At 39.5% G+C, this 17,674-nt stretch overlaps 1 protein-coding gene across 5 annotated transcripts; it reads left to right on the top strand.

Annotated features, from left to right (window-relative positions):
• The first annotated feature begins 3,482 nt into the window (after positions 1-3,482).
• Positions 3,483-17,304, top strand: HCCS (holocytochrome c synthase). 5 transcript variants are annotated; one of them, XM_075002801.1, is made up of 8 exons: positions 3,483-6,026; positions 7,808-7,876; positions 9,909-10,060; positions 10,729-10,877; positions 13,651-13,770; positions 14,756-14,801; positions 15,477-15,563; positions 15,803-15,940. In XM_075002801.1, exons 1-7 carry the CDS (start codon positions 5,696-5,698, stop codon positions 15,516-15,518), a joined length of 909 nt encoding a protein of 302 aa, XP_074858902.1. In that variant the 5' UTR covers positions 3,483-5,695; the 3' UTR covers positions 15,519-15,563; positions 15,803-15,940. The 5 variants fall into 5 exon arrangements, with proteins under 5 accessions (XP_074858902.1, XP_074858901.1, XP_074858905.1 ...); XM_075002800.1 differs by lacking the exon at positions 14,756-14,801 and having other exon boundaries at positions 3,509-6,026; positions 15,803-17,304; XM_075002804.1 differs by lacking the exon at positions 14,756-14,801 and having other exon boundaries at positions 5,840-5,976; positions 7,714-7,876; positions 15,803-17,304.
• Positions 17,305-17,674: the final 370 nt, after the last annotated feature.

Raw genomic sequence — 17,674 nt, forward strand, 5'->3', positions numbered from 1 at the left:
TTTAATTTCTGTTTAACTAACCTCATTTTTGCAAAATTCCCCCTTTTGAAATTAAATGCCAGGGCGTTGGAGTTCTTCCCACCACAGGAACATTAAATGTTATTACATTATGATCACTATTTCCAAGTGGTCCTGTAATAGTGAACTTGTGGACCAGATCCTGCGCTCCACTCAGTACTAAATCGAGAATTGCCCCTCCTCTTGTGGGTTCCCGTACCAGCTGGTCCAAGAAGCAGTCATTAACGGCATCCAGAAATCTTATTTCTGCATCTCGTCCTGATGTGACGTGTACCCAGTCAATATGGGATAATTGAAATCCCCCATTACTATTGAGTGTTTTATTTTGGTAGCCTCTCTAATCTCCCTTAGCATTTCAACATCACTATCACTGTCCTGATCAGGCGGTCAGTAATATATCCCTACTGCTATATTCTCAGTAGAGCTTGGAATTTCTATGCATAGTGATCCTAGGGAACATTTTGATTCATTTAAAATTCTTATTTCATTTGATTTCAATGTTATCTTTCAGCTACAGTGCCACTCCGCCACCCATACGGCCCATTCTATCCTTCCGATATATTTTATATCCTGGTATGATGTGTCCCATACATTATCTTCATTCCACCAGGTTTCCGTGATGCCTATTATGTCAATTTCCTCCTTTAATATAAGGTATGCTGGTTCACCCATCTTATTAGTCAGACTTCTACCATTTGTGTAGAAGCATTTTAAAGATTTGCTTCTGCTTATTTGTCTTCCCATCCCAGATGTAGTCGATTCTTTTATACGTGATTGTTTGTCTGATCTGATCTAGATTTTAATGTTTAGTGCCAGTTTAATGTTTAGTGCCAGACATCTTATGGTCATCAATAGAAAGAGCATTAGAAGTACAAAAGGACGTATATTTATGCTTTGTAGACTTTGAGAAAGCATTCAATAGGGTAAAGCCCAATAAAATGATAAAAAACTTAGAGGAACTGGACATAGATGGAAAGGATTTAAGAATAATTGGGAATATATACTGGGATCAAACAGCAGCTGTAAGAATGGGTGGCGAACTAAGTGACTATAGGAAAATAAAAAGGGGGGTTAGACAGGGTTGTGTTTTTTCATCAGATTTTTTAATTTGTATAGTGAAAGGATAATGCAAAAAATAGAGGGTTTTCCTGGTTAAATATTGGTGGATACAATTTAAATAATCTTTGATATGCTGACGATGCAGTTTTAATTGCAGAACAATAAACAGATCTTCAAGAATAAGTCAACATAGTTAACAGGGTAAGTGAGCTGAAGGGACTTAAGTTAAACCTTGCAAAAATGGAATCAATGGTAATAACTAAAAGCAAAGTTATGCCAGGGTGCGACATAAGTGTGAACAGGATAGTTATACGTCAGGTGATTAAATTTAAATACTTGGGGTGTTATATCACATCAGATGGTAGGTGTACAACAGAAGTTAAATGCAGAATTGCACAAGCGAAGTCTGCATTCCAGAGAATGAGTATCCTCACTAACAAGTTGTTATCGTTAGAAGTTAGGGAAAGAGTTTTGCAATGTTATAGTGAGCCAATATTATTATATGTGTCTGAAAGATGGACAATCAGCTTGAGAAGTCCATTGAAGCCACAGAAATGTGTTTTTTAAGGAGGATGTTGTGTATTCCATGGACAGCTAAGAGGACGAATGAGTCTGTTTTGATTGAAGCACAGTGTGATCATTGCTAGTGATAACAAGGACAAGACAAGCAAAATTTATAGGACATGTAATGAAGAAATTAGGACTTGAACACCTAATAACGATGGGGAAATTAGATGGCAAACGGGGTAGGGGTAGGCAGTGAGAGAAATTATGAGATAGTATTACTTCCTGGTTACGGTGCGGAAGCACTGTAAAAATGCTAGAAGGCGCTGAGAATAGACGGGTGGAGGGCCATGATCGCCTACGCCAGTTGGCATGGCACTTAAGGAGGAGGAACGTCTAAGTTGTAAAATTTGAAGTGCCAGCAAGCCGTGTAGCAGCAGGCACTTCAAAGTACCTGCGCCACTTCAAAGTGTCCTTACTCCCAAAATGTTTTGGGAGTAAGGGCACTTCAAAGTTGCGCGGGTACTTTGAAGTGCCCACGGCTATACAGGTTGGCGGTGCTTCGAAGTCTGCAATTTTGAAGTTCATGCAACGAGAATTAAGTTAACGAGCTGCTGCATATGCATTACAGCAGCTTATTGCTATAGATCGCTTGGGCTCGTTTACATGCCCCTTCAAAGGATGGGCTTGTGTAGACAAGCCCCAGGCGTGATAAATTATCAGTCACTAACAGACAAGCAGAAGGTGTTTTTGGCATGGCTGTTGATCAGTTGCCATGTTGTCAGTGCAAGATAATTTATCAAAAAATCTGTAAAGTTTTGCATGTTTTTTTTTCTGCTTCATGTCCAAGAAAAGAAGGGTCACTTCAAGATGATTCCACATGTGGTCTTGCTGCCATGTTTACTGGCGAGAAAAAATGTTTGAAACAAACCTTTGAAGGGGAATTGTCAAGATTTTGAAACTTTTACAAAGATGATCCAGATACAGCAAATGTATTAAGAGTCTTTCACAAAACACGGGATCTAAAAGAAGCTTGTCCTACAACTTCATGAACTGCTAACAAGGGGTGAAGATGCTTTCCTTGTTCCTAACCCATTGTAATAAAACCTATACATTATGTCAAATAATTAGTAAATGAAGATAGAATATTGATTCACCAGTGAGATCCTGATGTCAATAAATGGGGTGTACATAAAATGTAATATCCATCCAACAATGAGCAAAACCTGTCACTGCTTGCTGATCAACTGAAGATCTTATGATTTTCTTAATTCAATTTCAAGTTTCTCTTTACAGAGAAGCAGCCCATGAGCCACCTTACTCTCCACGTTTTACTCTGAAATTCTTGTTTGTTTGTTGTAAGAACAAAAGAGAAGGCATGCTGCAGCCTGGTGATAAAGTGAAGCTAATTATAGAGCAAATGATTTTAGGTGGCAAAATTATTCACATATCTGGCTGATCCAATGTCAGTGTCATGGTGTGATGCCTGGCACCTGAGATAATAATAGTAAATATCTACTTTACAATAGTTCATTTTTTCTTTGCATAAAAGAAATGCCTATGAATGAAATTAGTTGAACTCAGTATAATTCAGTCTTTACTGCCTCAGTGTGAATCATATTATAATTCAGTATATATTAGAGCTATATGCTACTACCTGGAAAGTGAAATCTAAAACATGGATGCAAAATCCCTTGTAGTATATCCTCCTCATGCTTTGCATGTCAAATATTCTATTGATTTTTGTACCATGCTTTAAATGAGCATATGAAAAATTAGCGGAGTGTGTTCCTTCCAATTTGAACGAGTTTCATAAGCTTTTTTTTAAAGTTCGAAAGGTAAAATTTTATAAAGTGTGACAGACATAAAGGAAACTTCCAAATGTAATGAAGAATTTATTTGATAGTTAATTAGTTATAATTTTATCCTGAATTTGCAACTGAGAGCAATCAGCACACTGAAAATTTTTTTTGACTAATAACAGATTATTATGAATGTAGAACTCGTGTAGTGTACATTTATTCAAGTTCATATATATATACACACACGTGCACACACAACTATTTACAGATCTTTACCTCAATTATGAATTTAAAATTATTAACACTTAAAGTGCAACTAACCAAATACAAAACTGATTTTACAGATTGTTGAAGAATATTAGTTGCAATTTGAACTGCAGTTAAGTCCATAATATTAAAGGCTCTGTTTAGACAAACTTGATAAATACAGTATGAAATGCCTTACATGTGGAGAGAAGTTAAAAACAGTTTTTGCTGTGTTGACTGCCAAAAATTCATTACAGTTTTGTTTGCAGTAAAACTAATATTGCAGCATTGCCTTAGAATTTCATGGTAACATTATTAATGGCAAACTGTAATGGGGCTTATTTGTATGGCAACCATTGTAGTGTTCAAGAATTCAGAAAGGTAATGGTAATGCTGTGGATTGATTATAAAATTTGTACATTTTAATAAGATGTGAATTAAATGTTATGGATTTTGCTTGTAGAATAATCATCTGAACAATATGTTTGTATTTCACTGGGATTGTAAGTATCCCACATTTTAGTTGAACAGCCTCGCAGTTTGTATAAATTGATGTAAACTGCTTTTGTAGGCTGAAATTGATAATGGCAATAAGCAATAAGTTGCATGTTGTACACAAGGTACTGGCACTTCATAATAAAGAAAGAGAATGCAATTTTACCTTGTGGGATTTTTTCTAATTGTGTTGTGGTTAGTAAAATAATTACCCCTTGAAACTGGACTTTTGTGTGCCTTTCACAAAGGCTTGTGTGTGTACAGTAGCTAGAAATTGTGCATATTATATATCAATCATAAAATATAGTCCTGTACTATGGTAGGATGTAGCCAAAATTTTGATGTTGGGTAAGTTTTAAGGCTGAAACACATGCAAGAGATCACTGAGGTGAGAAGTTTAAAAGGATTCAAATATACATTTTACATGGCTACTGAGGATTCCAATTACATCAGATACGATAAATATATCAGAAGTAAAATATCACATCCCTCCTTGCTGGGAGGTTCCAGATGCGCATGTAGCCCAAGGACCAGTGTGCTTCAGCAGCAACCCTGGGAACTACAAGTTGTGGACTAATTACTATGGCATGCTGGGAGAATTTCCTGGTTTCTGCCAGAATGTGCCCCCTGCCCCCAGCAGAGACTGAGCTGGAAGCAGCAGAGAGGCTGCAAGCAGAGAAGAGGGGCTGCTGAACTGTGATCCTGTTTTATTTTTTTACACAAATGAAGCCTATTATTGGTGGTCTGTCTAAGTTACACACACATTAACACACAACACAGAAGACACCAAGGAACCTCAGGGCTAGTCTCCCTCAGTTGTGTAAGAACTCACAAGGCTCCCCCTGTGCTGAATAACCTCATGCTGGGGTAGCGAACAAGGAGGAGTTACACAAGGACAAGTAAAGGCCATTGGGACCCAGCAAGGGTGCCTAGGTTTGGGACGCTCAGAAGGGGGAGGGTGTGATGGAGTGGGGGATACCTGTGTGTGTGGCTCACAGAAGGTGTGGGGCTCCTGCTGAGGGTAACCCTGACAATCAGGTAACACCTTTGTACTGCAGACAAAGGAGGAGGTGGAGCCTGAGGGGTTTGAATTGGAACTGGGAGTTGGAAGCAGTTAGTCTGGGCTGGCAGAGAGAGACAAAGGAGGGGGCCAGGCCCCAGCTCTGGGGGCCCCTCGGGGCCTCCTCTCCCCAACATGGATTGGACTGGCTGTCTCTGCCTGCTGTACTGACTCCTCTGAACGATGCTGTGTCCTGTCGACTAATAAACCCGCTGTTTTCCTGCTGAGTGAGAGACTCTCCTGCCTGCAGACAGGGTGCAGAGCACTGGGGACCCCAGAACCCCATCACAGAGGGTCATGATGGGTTTAGATGCTGGTGGTTGCAGCTCAGTGAGGAGGGGCTCGTCGAGGCGGTGCAGGGGAGAGAAGACTGGCCAGAAATGGGGGTCGACGCAGTAGCTCAACAGGGGAGCCCCAGCTGCTGCCCAGCATAACTGAGCGACCCCCGAAACTGCGGTGTTGGTGCCTGACCAACCTGACACCACTTGGGGACCTAACAGCGCGTGCCCGGATGATGCGCCTTCCCGTTGTCCCTGAGGCAAGGCCGGACCGCCCGCTAGCTCTGCATTCAGGGCAGAAAAGGAGGCGCGGAACTGCGCACGCGCAGCAAGTCTTGCACGCCCAATTCCCACTCCGTAAGCCCCCCCCCCCGCCTTCGCTCTACCCTCTTTCTTGTTTTGGCGCCCGCGTAGAGGGAGCGGCGCCTGACGGCTCACGCGAGAAGTGGCGACGCGTGGCGTCTCGTGCCGCAGTGGTGGCGGGCGTTGCTGGCTGTGCTGAAAGGACGTTAAGGTACCGTGGCTGCGAGAGCCGCTCCCTGGGGGAGGTGCTGCGGTGTCCAGGTAGGCGGCAGGCCTCACTTTGCCAAGGTCACGTGCTCCGCCGCCCCCCGGGGGAGGGGGATCGGGGACCAGCCGAGTCGAGTGGGAGCGTTGCTATGCGGAAGCCTCAGCCTCAGCCTCAGCCTCGTCCGCCTCCTTCACGCCCCTCCGGCAGGGCAGCCCCAGGGGAGATCTGCGCGCTGTGACCTCTGCGTGTCCCCGCCCTGCCCGCCCAGCCAGCTTGAGGGCCGCGCTTGTGCTGAGGCTGGGGGCTGTTTGGGCTTGCGGGCGGCCTGGGCGTCGCTCCCACAGTACTGCCATGGGCGCCCTCCTACGGACCAGCTCAGGGCCCTCCTCGGACCCGCGCCTCGCCGTCTTCCAGCGAGGCCTGGGGTCACGGCTGGGTGCGGGTGACTCACCACGTCATTTGGGCGCGTGCTGGAGGCTCGTACATTTTTTCTCTACCGTCCCGTGGAAGTGGGGAGTCTCTGCCCGACGTCACAGAAGGAGACCTGAATTGTTGGGCAATCAGGTGATTTGTCCAAGGTCATCCAGAGTCAGGCAGAATCAGAAATTGAATGAAGCAGTTCTTAAAAATCCACATACAGTGCCTTAACTGCTGTGTAAACCCTGCCTTAACCTCAAGTCTGTTCTTCCCTTCAAATGAGGTAATAGGATATGTGGTAGTAGGTAGCGTAGAATTTAACCTTACACATAATAATTAAACAAGCAGTTGTGTTGATATGGGAAATCATCCAATTCAGTTCATGTTTCATTACCAGTATTAATTAGGTCGTACACCCTGAAAAAGAGCAACAATAGGATTTTATTTTTGTCACTAGATTTGGTATTTGTGGCAGTGTACACAGAGGAAACAAATGGCTTGTCTAAGAAGGTGCTAATTTTAAAGATGCTCTTTATGGTAGACCCATGCATACTGAAGGTCCCACCTTTGGTATTGACAGGAATGACACACATCCAACGTAATTTGCCTCATTAACTAGTCCTATTAGTGACATAACTCCCCTGTCCCCATACACTCCCTGCAATATAAACCCTGGATTCTGTTTTTCCACTCCATTTTCATTTGAATAAGTGGCTTTTACCCAGGAATGTTCATGACCTAATAAATTGGTTAGTATCTAAGATGCCACAGGACTGCTTGTTATTTTTGAAAGTCACATGGTAAATTGAGGCAGCGCCAGACTATAACCCAAGCTGCTGTGATTCATAAAAATAATAGTTGTTTTTATTGAAGACTGCAGGACTTGGACTAACATTTTGTGCTGTTCTGACATAGCATCATATATAGCTTCATATATAGCTGGATATTCGCTAAAAAACCAGACACTTTGCTGATAACTGTCAAAATTTACAATTAATGATGAATTCATGAAATACAGTAAAAACTTTATTATCTGGTATCCTCAGGGAATTGCGAATGCCTGATACTGACACATAGTCAAGCTGGGTCCAGCATTCGGCCCCGCTCTGCCCCTTCATCCAGCAGTGGGCATCTGGCCCTGCTCTGACAGCCCCAGCCAGGCAACCAAATGTGCCTTCTGTAGGCTTTTACTGTACTTATATGCTGACTATTCTTTGATCATGTCCAAGTTTGTTTTTAATTGAAATTGCTTGTTATATATTTTTCTATCGAAAATGTATTCATAGTTATGTTTAAGTATTGTCTATCATTTTGTCTTTTTAGATATTCGATTTTTTTCTCTTCAAAACTGATTGAAAATTAAAAGTTGCGATGGGTTTATCTGCTTCATCTCCATCTATTTCCCTTCATTCACCAGATATATCTGTACATCCTCAAACAGCATCTGCATCTTCAGAATGTCCGATGCATCAGGAAAAAATGGAAGGTAACTACAATCAAAATTGAGTGAAACAAAATCTAAGCCTTAGAAAAGTACTTTGAAAGCGATTTGGCAAGGAAGGATAGCTGTTTATTAGCAAAGGATGTTAGTATGGCAAGCGTTTTCCCCTCACAACTGCAACTAGCAAGTAATTGTATTTTTAAAGATCAAGATGGGTCAGTTTCTCACCGAGCTGTTTTACATGCTAAAACTAGTTCAGCATTCTGTCTCCTGCAGTAAAGGTCTAAAGTTGCATTTTTTTTTCCATTGATATATGTGCTATTCATGTGCTTAATTACAGAACTCTGAACTAAAACAAAAAAGCAGTCAAGTAACACTTTAAAGACTAACAAAATAGTTTATTAGGTGATGAGTTTTTGTGGGACAGATCTGAAGAAAGTGGGTCTGTCCCACGAAAGCTCATCACCTAATGAATTATTTTGTTAGTCTTTAAAGTGCTACTTGACTGCTTTTTTGTTTTGATAGAATACAGACTAACACAGCTATCGCTCTGTCACTGTTCAACAGAACTCTGATCTGAGATCTTGGATCGTAAGAGGACCTGATTCCCAAATGTGCTTTTTAAATGTGTAGGTGTATTTATTTATTTAAGTTCACATGGTCTCAGTGACTCTAGATCTTTGAAACTGTAGTTGCCAAAAGCTACTTCAATCTAACCATTTGGGATTTCACAGTTAGTCATTATAAATCATGATATGCAGAAAACTCAGTTCAGATGGCAATACCTACGTAGTTGTGTTGCATGTCTTTTTGTCTTAGGTATATACTTTTGCATACATATTAAGGAAAAAAATCAGTATATGTGCAAAGCAGTAGAGTTGATGTTCTTTTTCCCAAACCTTAACATTTGCACTTCGTGCCTTTTGGTCACTAACTATGAATCTTAAGTTTCAATTTTTTTAAGAATTCTGAAAGGGAATTAAAATTTCTTATTACAGTCTTGACGTTTAAGATGTCTCAAATGCTTTGGGATGTAGCTTTTAATTCACCTTTAAATATGTACAGAAATATATATTCCTGAAGTTGTGAAATTTTGTTTGCTTCCTTATAACTTCCAGTCCAAATTTATTCAAATTTAGTATCCATAGAGAATTTGGATGGCTGCAAAGTTTGGGGAAAATTCCAATAGATTTATGTTTGCGTAGAAACAAGCATGGGAACATCAGTCCCAAATAAACTGGTTTTGAAAGATTTGAATATGTGAACGTTTCATAATAGAAACTCTTCTGGTACTTGAATTGTATTGTACTAGCTGCTTGCAGTAATAATTGTGGCAATCCTGATTCTGTGGATGGTTCACCACAGTAACTGTTACAAGGTCTCCATTAAATTAATCACCAGCTCTGCTATATGGAGTGATCGCAAGTTAGTATTTACTCTTTTCTCTTAAGTTTGTTGTTCATGGTTCTCTCCTGAGCTCCAGATGTTGCAAGCTCATCTGCATAGGCAGATCCACAGAAAGTCTGAACTAAATTAGAAGGGCTCCACGTAGGGTCTGGAATTTCAGGAATAGGGCTTTTGTTGCAAATGGATGTCAAAAAAAAAAAATAAGGTGAATTGTTTGAGTTGCTTGGTGTTCACATTTAATCAGAAACTTTGGTGTGTAACTTATCAGGTGAAATATATGGATTGCGTGCTCTTAAGAAACCTATACAGACATACACAAAAACTGCAAAATTTTGTTTTTTTGTCAGTTTAAATTCAAGAATCATTGAAACTACAAGCATAGTAATGAAAAAAACACAGCCAATTTTTTGGCTGTTCAGATTACTTTCATCTAATTGGAACTGTCAGTATCAATATGTTGCTGTTTTTAAATGGTAAGAAATAACATCATATTGTTAACCGGTAATTGGAGGGAAAGAGCAAATGGCAGGGGTTTTACACTTCAGTTTGGGGAACTCTAAGAAAATTGACACTTACCTATTTGCACTTGATGTTCTTCCCTTTTCAAGTCCCATTACATTTGTTTGAATTCTTTTTTTGTACTAATATATGGTTTAATTTTCTTCATCAGGTTGTCCAGTGCACATGAAATCTCCTGACCAAGGTGCTGAAAACCAAAATAATACTTTACCTGCACATCAAGATAGAGCATATGAATATGTGGAGTGTCCTATGAAATCTCGTACATCTCAAATTAAAGATGACATAGATCCTAGAAATAGGGTAACTTTCATGGCATCTGTGTGTCTTTTTAAGACCATGTTTCTGAAGTGTGTTAACTATGAAAATGAGATCTCAGCAGCACTAGCACATATAAAAGAACTATGCATTTTAAAACTGTGTCTATATCTTTAATACTGAATTTCCTGGTCACATATTTGTTTTGTGAATACACTTAAGAGTAATTGCTGAACAATTAGGGCCTAAAATTTGTTCTATTTTTAAAATAATTCCACTTGGGTAAGGCATGTCCTTACAATTGTAACGTCTGCTTAACAAATATGCATATGGTGGTCCATAAAACCACTGCTATATGTGTGTTAATGGCTCATTTAATATTTCCAAGGCTGGCAGATGTCTGAATGCTATCTGATTGGGTTGCTCAGAGGGATCTGAAGCATGGCCTCAGTAAGATTCCTATTATTTAAAGTAAAACTGTGATGTGGAGATTTGGGTTTAAAAAGGAGAAAAAGGGCATATGGCAGTTGTTGGTATGTCTCATCCATGCCTACTTGAGAAGAGGAGTAGTTATTTCTTCAGAACCTCTATAGGGCTATGCTTTTCGATGTCTGTAGCAACTCTTGTTTTATTGTGGTTGTTTTAAAAAGTATTCTGAGATAGCAGAACACTTTTGGTTCTGAGCTTTTGTTAAAATAATCATTTGTGTTTAGATGCCACCACCTAATCAAATACCATCCCCAGATCAACCATTTCCACTGTCAACTGCCAGAGAAGAATCTTCCATTCCTAGAGCACGTTCAAATCAAAAATGGGTTTATCCCTCAGAGCAAATGTTTTGGAATGCTATGCTGAGGAAAGGGTAAGTAAACTTCTCTTGCCCAATAGTATGTGTGCTAGCCTGAAGGCTGCAGAATAATTTATACATTGCTTTTGTAAGCATTTAATTAAGAATTAAGCTGGTTTCAAAAACTTGGTCACTATGAGTTTTTTTTTAGTCTTCTTTGAATAAAAGGTTCACCATCGTGAACACTAGATCAGGTTCACTGGTGTTAGCAATATGGAACCCCTAGTACAGATCAGGCTTCTGTCTAGGAGTATCGTAAAAGCAGTTAGACATTCACTGAATAGGTTAAAATCAAGTGGTGTTACAAACACTGATGGCTACAGGAGCTTTGCTTATAACTAGGGGTATGTCTGCACTTACTGCAGCACTGATGCTGCAGAGAGAGATCTTCAGAGGTTCAATTTAGTGCATATGTAGTGATGCACTAAATCAAATGCTGAGGGCATCCCCATCAACCCTGGTACCCCTTCCAATTGCCAGAAGAAAGGGAAGTTAATGGGAACTTTTCTCCCATTGACTTTCCTCACTGGGGATGGTGGAGACTGCCCTAAGGTCTTTCAGTTCCAGCTACATTATCCAGCTGGAGTTGTTTATTTTAGGTAGAGTTTCTCCCTTAATGTAGACATGAATAGTAACAGAGAGGAAGCCATGCTAGTCTATATACTATCAAAACAAAAAAGCAGTCAAGTAGCACTTTAAAGACTAGCAAAATAATTTATTAGATAAGCTTTCGTGGGACAGACCCACTTCTTCAGACTATAGCCGTACCAGAACAGACTCAATATTTAAGGCACAGAGAACCAAAAACAGTAATCAAGGTGGAGAAATCAGAAAAAAAATTATCTAGGTGAGCAAATCAGAATAGAGGGGCAGAAGGGGGCGTGGGTCAAGAATTAGATTAAGCCAAGTATGCAAACGAGTCCCTATAGTTCTCAGAAGATTCCCATCCTGGTTCAAACCACGTGTTAATGTGTCAAATTTGACTATAAAAGAGAGTTCAGCAGCCTCTCTTCCAAGAGTGTTGTGAAAATTCCTCTTCAGTAACACGCAGACTCTTAAGTCATTAACAGAATGGCCCACTCCATTAAATGTAGACTAACTGGTTTGTGGATCAGGAGTGTTTTGATATCTGTTTTGTGCCCATTAACTCTTTGTCTGAGAGAGTTTGAAGTCTGTCCAATATACAAAGCATCTGGGCATTGTTGGCACATAGTGGCATATATGATGTTAGTTGAGGAACATGAGAATGTGCCCATGATTCTTTGACTAACCTGGTTAGGTCCCGTGATGGTATTGCCAGAATAGATATGTGGACAAAGCTGGCAGCGGACTTTGTTGCAAGGAAAAGTCCCAAGAGTGGTGTTCCTGCAGTATAGACTGTTGCTGTTGGTGAGAATCCTCATGAGGTTGTCTGTAGGAGAGAACAGGCCTGTCACCTAGGGCCTTCTGGAGTGTGGCATCCTGATTAAGGATAGGTTGTAGGTCTTTAATGTGTTGCAGTGGTTTGAGTTGGGGGCTGTAGGTAATGACCAATGGTGTTCTGTTCTTGGCTTTGTTGGGCCTATCTTGAAGTAGCTGGTCTCTGGGTATTCGTCTGGCCCTGTTGATTTTGATTTTTTGTTTCTCCTGGTGGGTAATTCAGGTTTATGAATATTTGGTAGAGATCTTGTAGTTTTTGGTCTCTGTCAGTAGGATCAGAGCAAATGCGATTGTACCCTAAGGGCTTGACTGTAAACCATGGATCTAGTTATGTGTGCAGGATGGAAGCTAGAAGCGTGTAGGTAAGTTTAGCGATCAGTGGGTTTCCAGTACAGTGTGGTACCAGTCAGGCCATCCTTGCTTTGTACTGTAGTGTCCAGGAAATGTATCTCTCGCGTGGAGTAATCGAGGCATAAGATGATGGTGGGGTGCAGATTGTTAAAGTCTCTGTGGAATTCTTCTAGAGTCTCTATACCATGGGTCCAAATCATAAATATGTCATCAATGTAGACATGACTTTGAGGTTGCCTAGTGTTGTTTAGCATCATAGAAATGGAAATGGTCTTAGAAATTTTGTGATTTGTGTGCTTAAAAAAGAAAATCCCAGTTGTAGACGGCCTAAATGAAGCATAAGTTTCTTAGCCTAAACAATGCTTAGGATCAATAATTTTTTCATACAAGTAATACACGCTTAAAGTGTTTTCTTGTTGAAATTGTCATATTTAAGCTATCTTTTTAAAGGTTTATTAGATAAAATATAGTAATTTGTAGCACTGGGTTAAAAGTTGTAAATTTTTACTTACCACTTATAATAAAAAGTCTTTACACTAAGGCCCAGTCTTGCAAATCTCTATGCAGATGTTTAACTTTAATTTACACACATGCTTAAATGTTAGCTCTTATGTGTGTGTAGGATTAGGGAATAAGAATTATTTGTACATCTTAAATGTATTAAATACATTTTTTCCTTCATCTATAGAAATGAATTTGGACTGCATCTTATACAATTTTCTACATGTTGCAAAACGTAAACTAACTAGATAGCCTTGTCAGTACATTCTAATACCTTTATGGTGTGTAGCTCATGCTGTTTATTTGGCCAAGCTGTAATTGTTAGATAACTTTCTATGTACAAATTATAGTTAATTGGTTAAAAGGACTAAGCCAGGCACTAGAAGCTAGCAGTTCATGGGTTGGGGCTTTGACAGAGTTGTTCTGTAACTTTAGAGCACATCTTAAACCTCTCAGTGGAGATAATAAATTTAAGTTCAAAATTGTAAAAGTTTACAAAACATTTTTCCTTTTTTAGGTGGATGTGGAAAGATGATGACATAAACCCTAAAGATATGAGTAATATTATCAAAATTCATAATCAGAACAATGAGCAGGCTTGGAAAGAGATTTTAAAGTGGGAAGCTCTTCATGCTGTGTAAGTACATTTGAGACAACAAACAAAAACATTTTGTTGTTGCTACTTTGAGTTTTTTAAAGGTTGGAATGGTTTCATTTTATCCAGAAAATGGCCCAATGCTTATAATAGTGCAGAAGAATATACAAGTAAGTTGGATTTGTGGTTGCAAGGGATTTTGACTAATTTAGTGTTGTGTGTCTGCTAGGCTAATTTTGGATGTTACATCGTCAAAACTGGTCATCCTTTCTGTCATCCAAGATTGAGGCTTGTTTGGTTTTTGGTACCAAAATCCCTTAGTTAGGAACAAAGGTTTAATAAGATCCAGTGGCTGAAAGTTTGGTAGCAGCAATTTAAAACTGGAAATAAGATGCTGATTTTTAATGCGTTGGAACATATTATCAAGGATGGAGTAAGTTCTTTGTCACTTTTAGTCCTCAAATCATTGTGATCTCTTTTTCTAAAAGATACGTTGTACTTCAGCCACAGGATGTAGGGTGTGCTGGTGGAGAGGCGATGTGCAGGAATCACTGGTGAAATTCTATGACTTGCGTTAGGTAGGAGATCAGACAAGACCACAAGTGTCTTCCTGGTCTTAAAATCTATTGTATTAGATTATCGTACATCTGAGATGTATTTTGTACAGTATACTGCTGACAGGGCTGTCTGAAAGCTGATTACCGATCCCATCATGTGGGTCGGTATGCTCCAGTCTCAGAGGTAGGTTAGTATAACTATGGGGCTGCTTTAATTTGTGTTGGTAATGTATAGTCAGAAGACTGGCCATGCTGGGACGGACCAGTGGTCCATCTAGTCCAGTATACTGCTGTCTGATGATGGCCAATGCTATTGCTTCAGAGGGAGTGAACAGAAGAAGAAATCCATCATGTGTTCCAGTCCCAGCATGTAGCAGTCAGTGTCTTTAGGTATCCCCTGAGCATTTACTTGTATCCCTGACCATCTTGCCTTTCATCATGAACTCATGTAATTCTTTGTTTGAACCCAGTTATACTTCTGGTCCTCGCAACATCCCCTGGCAAGACGATCCAGAGGTTAGCTGTGCATTGTGTGAAGAATTTCTTACGTTTGTTTTATATCTGCTGTCTATTAATTTGAATTAGGTGATCCCTGATTTTGATGTGTGACAATTAATAACACTTCCTTATTCAATTTCTCCATACCATTCAAGATGTTATAGACCTCTGGCATATTCTTCCCTAAGGAAACATATGTCATCTGAGAATCAGCAGAGGTCTACCTTATCAACTTCTTCTGAAACACCCCCTACATTGGGATCATCAGCTCTTTGGTGCAGGACCCAACTTTGCCATTTTACATCAAAACTCCCTGGCTCTGGGCAGTACTTAACCCACAGTCATCCTCTCCACTTAAGTGGTCTGTTCAGAAAGAATCTTGCCAGCACAATACTGTTGGCCAGAAATAATCTCTAGTGTTTTCTTCTATCATGGGCGCTCTTATTGCTGCCCTCTCCAATAGAGATACCGATGAGATATGTTAGGGCACACTTTTTACTATTACATTTACTGAGAGCTTACTGCTACCATGTAAATTTGTTTTAAAGTAGCTATTTTATTGTTTCAGTAACTGATATTTTACCATAGCTTTTTCTAATACCCAATTTATGTACTAGTAAAACTAGTTCCTAAACTGTGTGTTATCTGTTTTAAAACTGAACGTGTATTTTTAATGGTGTAATATGTATTTAGGGAATGCCCATGTGGACCGTCGTTGATCCGGTTTGGAGGTAAAGCTAAGGAGTATTCACCCAGAGCCAGAATACGCTCCTGGATGGGGTATGTTTGCAGGAGTAGAACTGTGGGGGTTGTCCTTATATTTTGAAGTATGATGTAGAAGTAATTTTACAAAACATTTTAGAAGTACAATTTCAAACTGTATTTACCAGAATAGAGGCAAGATTTTTGAATGTTTTTGTTGTCATAAAGTAGCCTGTAGTCCATATCACTTTGGTGCCCATTTTATGATGTCCTCTTGATTAAGTAGTTGGTGTTAATTTACTGAATTCTCTTTCCAGATATGAACTTCCTTTTGACAGACATGATTGGATTGTTGATCGTTGTGGAAAGGAAATTCGATACGTGATTGATTATTATGATGGTGGTGAAGTAGATAAGAATTATCAGTTCACCATCTTGGATGTCCGACCTGCATTTGATTCATTCTCTGCCGTGTGGGACAGAATGAAAGTTGCTTGGTGGCGTTGGACTTCATAACTACACTGAAACTGTATTTTTTCAAATTGAAGATGAGTTATCCCTGGAGCTTTAAATAAAGATGATAATAACTGTGTTGATCTTCATTAACCAACATTGTCCTCATCTCTGGGGAAAAACATATGCAGTTTGATATGAAAACTTCATATTATCATTAATTGAAACATAAGGTACATCCTTCTCTATTAGGTTTATTTCTGTGTTCATCATAGCTGGAAGAGATGTGTATATTACAGTGAAGACTTATACTATACCAAATTAATGACTCAAAGTGCCAGGCACAATGGAGCCTGATCCTCATTGATACTACTGCAATATAGATATTAAGTGGGAGTTTTATAGTTTGGTTTTTACTTTGGTTATTAAAAGTGGTACATGCATACCATGTTGACAGGTGTTGTGCAAAAGTCTAGGCAGATAACTGTTTGCAACAGATAAATTAACTTATATAGTTATACACAGGTATTTATTCATCTGTACCTAAATCTGAGATGATTTTCATTGAACTAACACTCTAATTACAGAAATACGGCATGTGAACATTTTTATAGATCTGTGAAACTAAAACCAGTGTAGGAATCGTTGTGCTATTATTTGCAACAGCCTTTTTTTTCTTTAAAGGAAAGCAATTCATTATTTGAAAGTGTGACGTTTGTTTTAAAAAATGCTGCTGCTGTATTACAGTGTAGAAAGGAAATAAAATGGACATTTCAGAGTAGTTAAGTTCCTTTTTTATTAAGTTATGAAAAATCCATAGGACTTGAGTTAATTGAATATATACGAAAAACCCATCATCTTCAGTGGGTGTAATATGGAGAGGCTGAAAAGCAGATTTGGCTTTTGTCTAAAATTTTAATCTTTGTGGTAGTTCCCTCTTGATGAAAAGGTAACTGGATGTTCAATTTTCACATGTTTTGTGGAATGTATTGTTAAATTAAGACTTTTAGTCAATGTTGCAGTAGATAAGTAGTTGTAGATAATTACTGTATGCTGCAATGAGTTACGTGAAAAGTATAAATGTAGAGTATCAGAAGTGTTGAGGTATGAACTTGATTTAACTTGCCATTTCTTCCTGTCATCATATAGATATTTAAAATTATAAACTACATCTCGTGTAACAATTGGAGAATCTTGTATGTGTATGATAAAGGAAAATACATGGTAATAGTTTTCTATCTTGATATTGCCTGTGGCCGTGTCTACACTAGCCCCAGACTTCGAAATGACCATGCAAATGGCCATTTCGAAGTTTACTAATGAAGCGCTGAAATACATATTCAGTGCCTCATTAGCATGCGGGCGACCGCAGCACTTCAAAATTGACACGGCTCGCCGCCGCATGGGCTCATCCAAACAGGGCTCCTTTTCGAAAGGACCCCGGCTAGTTGGAAGTCTCCTTATTCCTATGAGCAGATAGGAATAAGGGGACTTTGAAGTAGCTGGGGTCCTTTCAGAAAGGAGCCCTGTCTGGATGAGCCGTGCGGTGGCGAGCTATGTCAATTTTGAAGTGCTGCGGCCGCCCGCATGCAAATGAGGCGCTGAATATGTATTTCAGCGCTTCATTAGTAAACTTCAAAATGGCCATTTGCATGGCCATTTTGAAGTTTTTTGGATAGTGTAGACACGGCGTATATATCATACTTCTGTGTTCTGTGGACTCACAAGTCCAATTT

This window comes from Carettochelys insculpta, chromosome 9 (assembly GCF_033958435.1).
Source record: "Carettochelys insculpta isolate YL-2023 chromosome 9, ASM3395843v1, whole genome shotgun sequence".
NCBI lineage: Eukaryota > Metazoa > Chordata > Testudines > Carettochelyidae > Carettochelys > Carettochelys insculpta.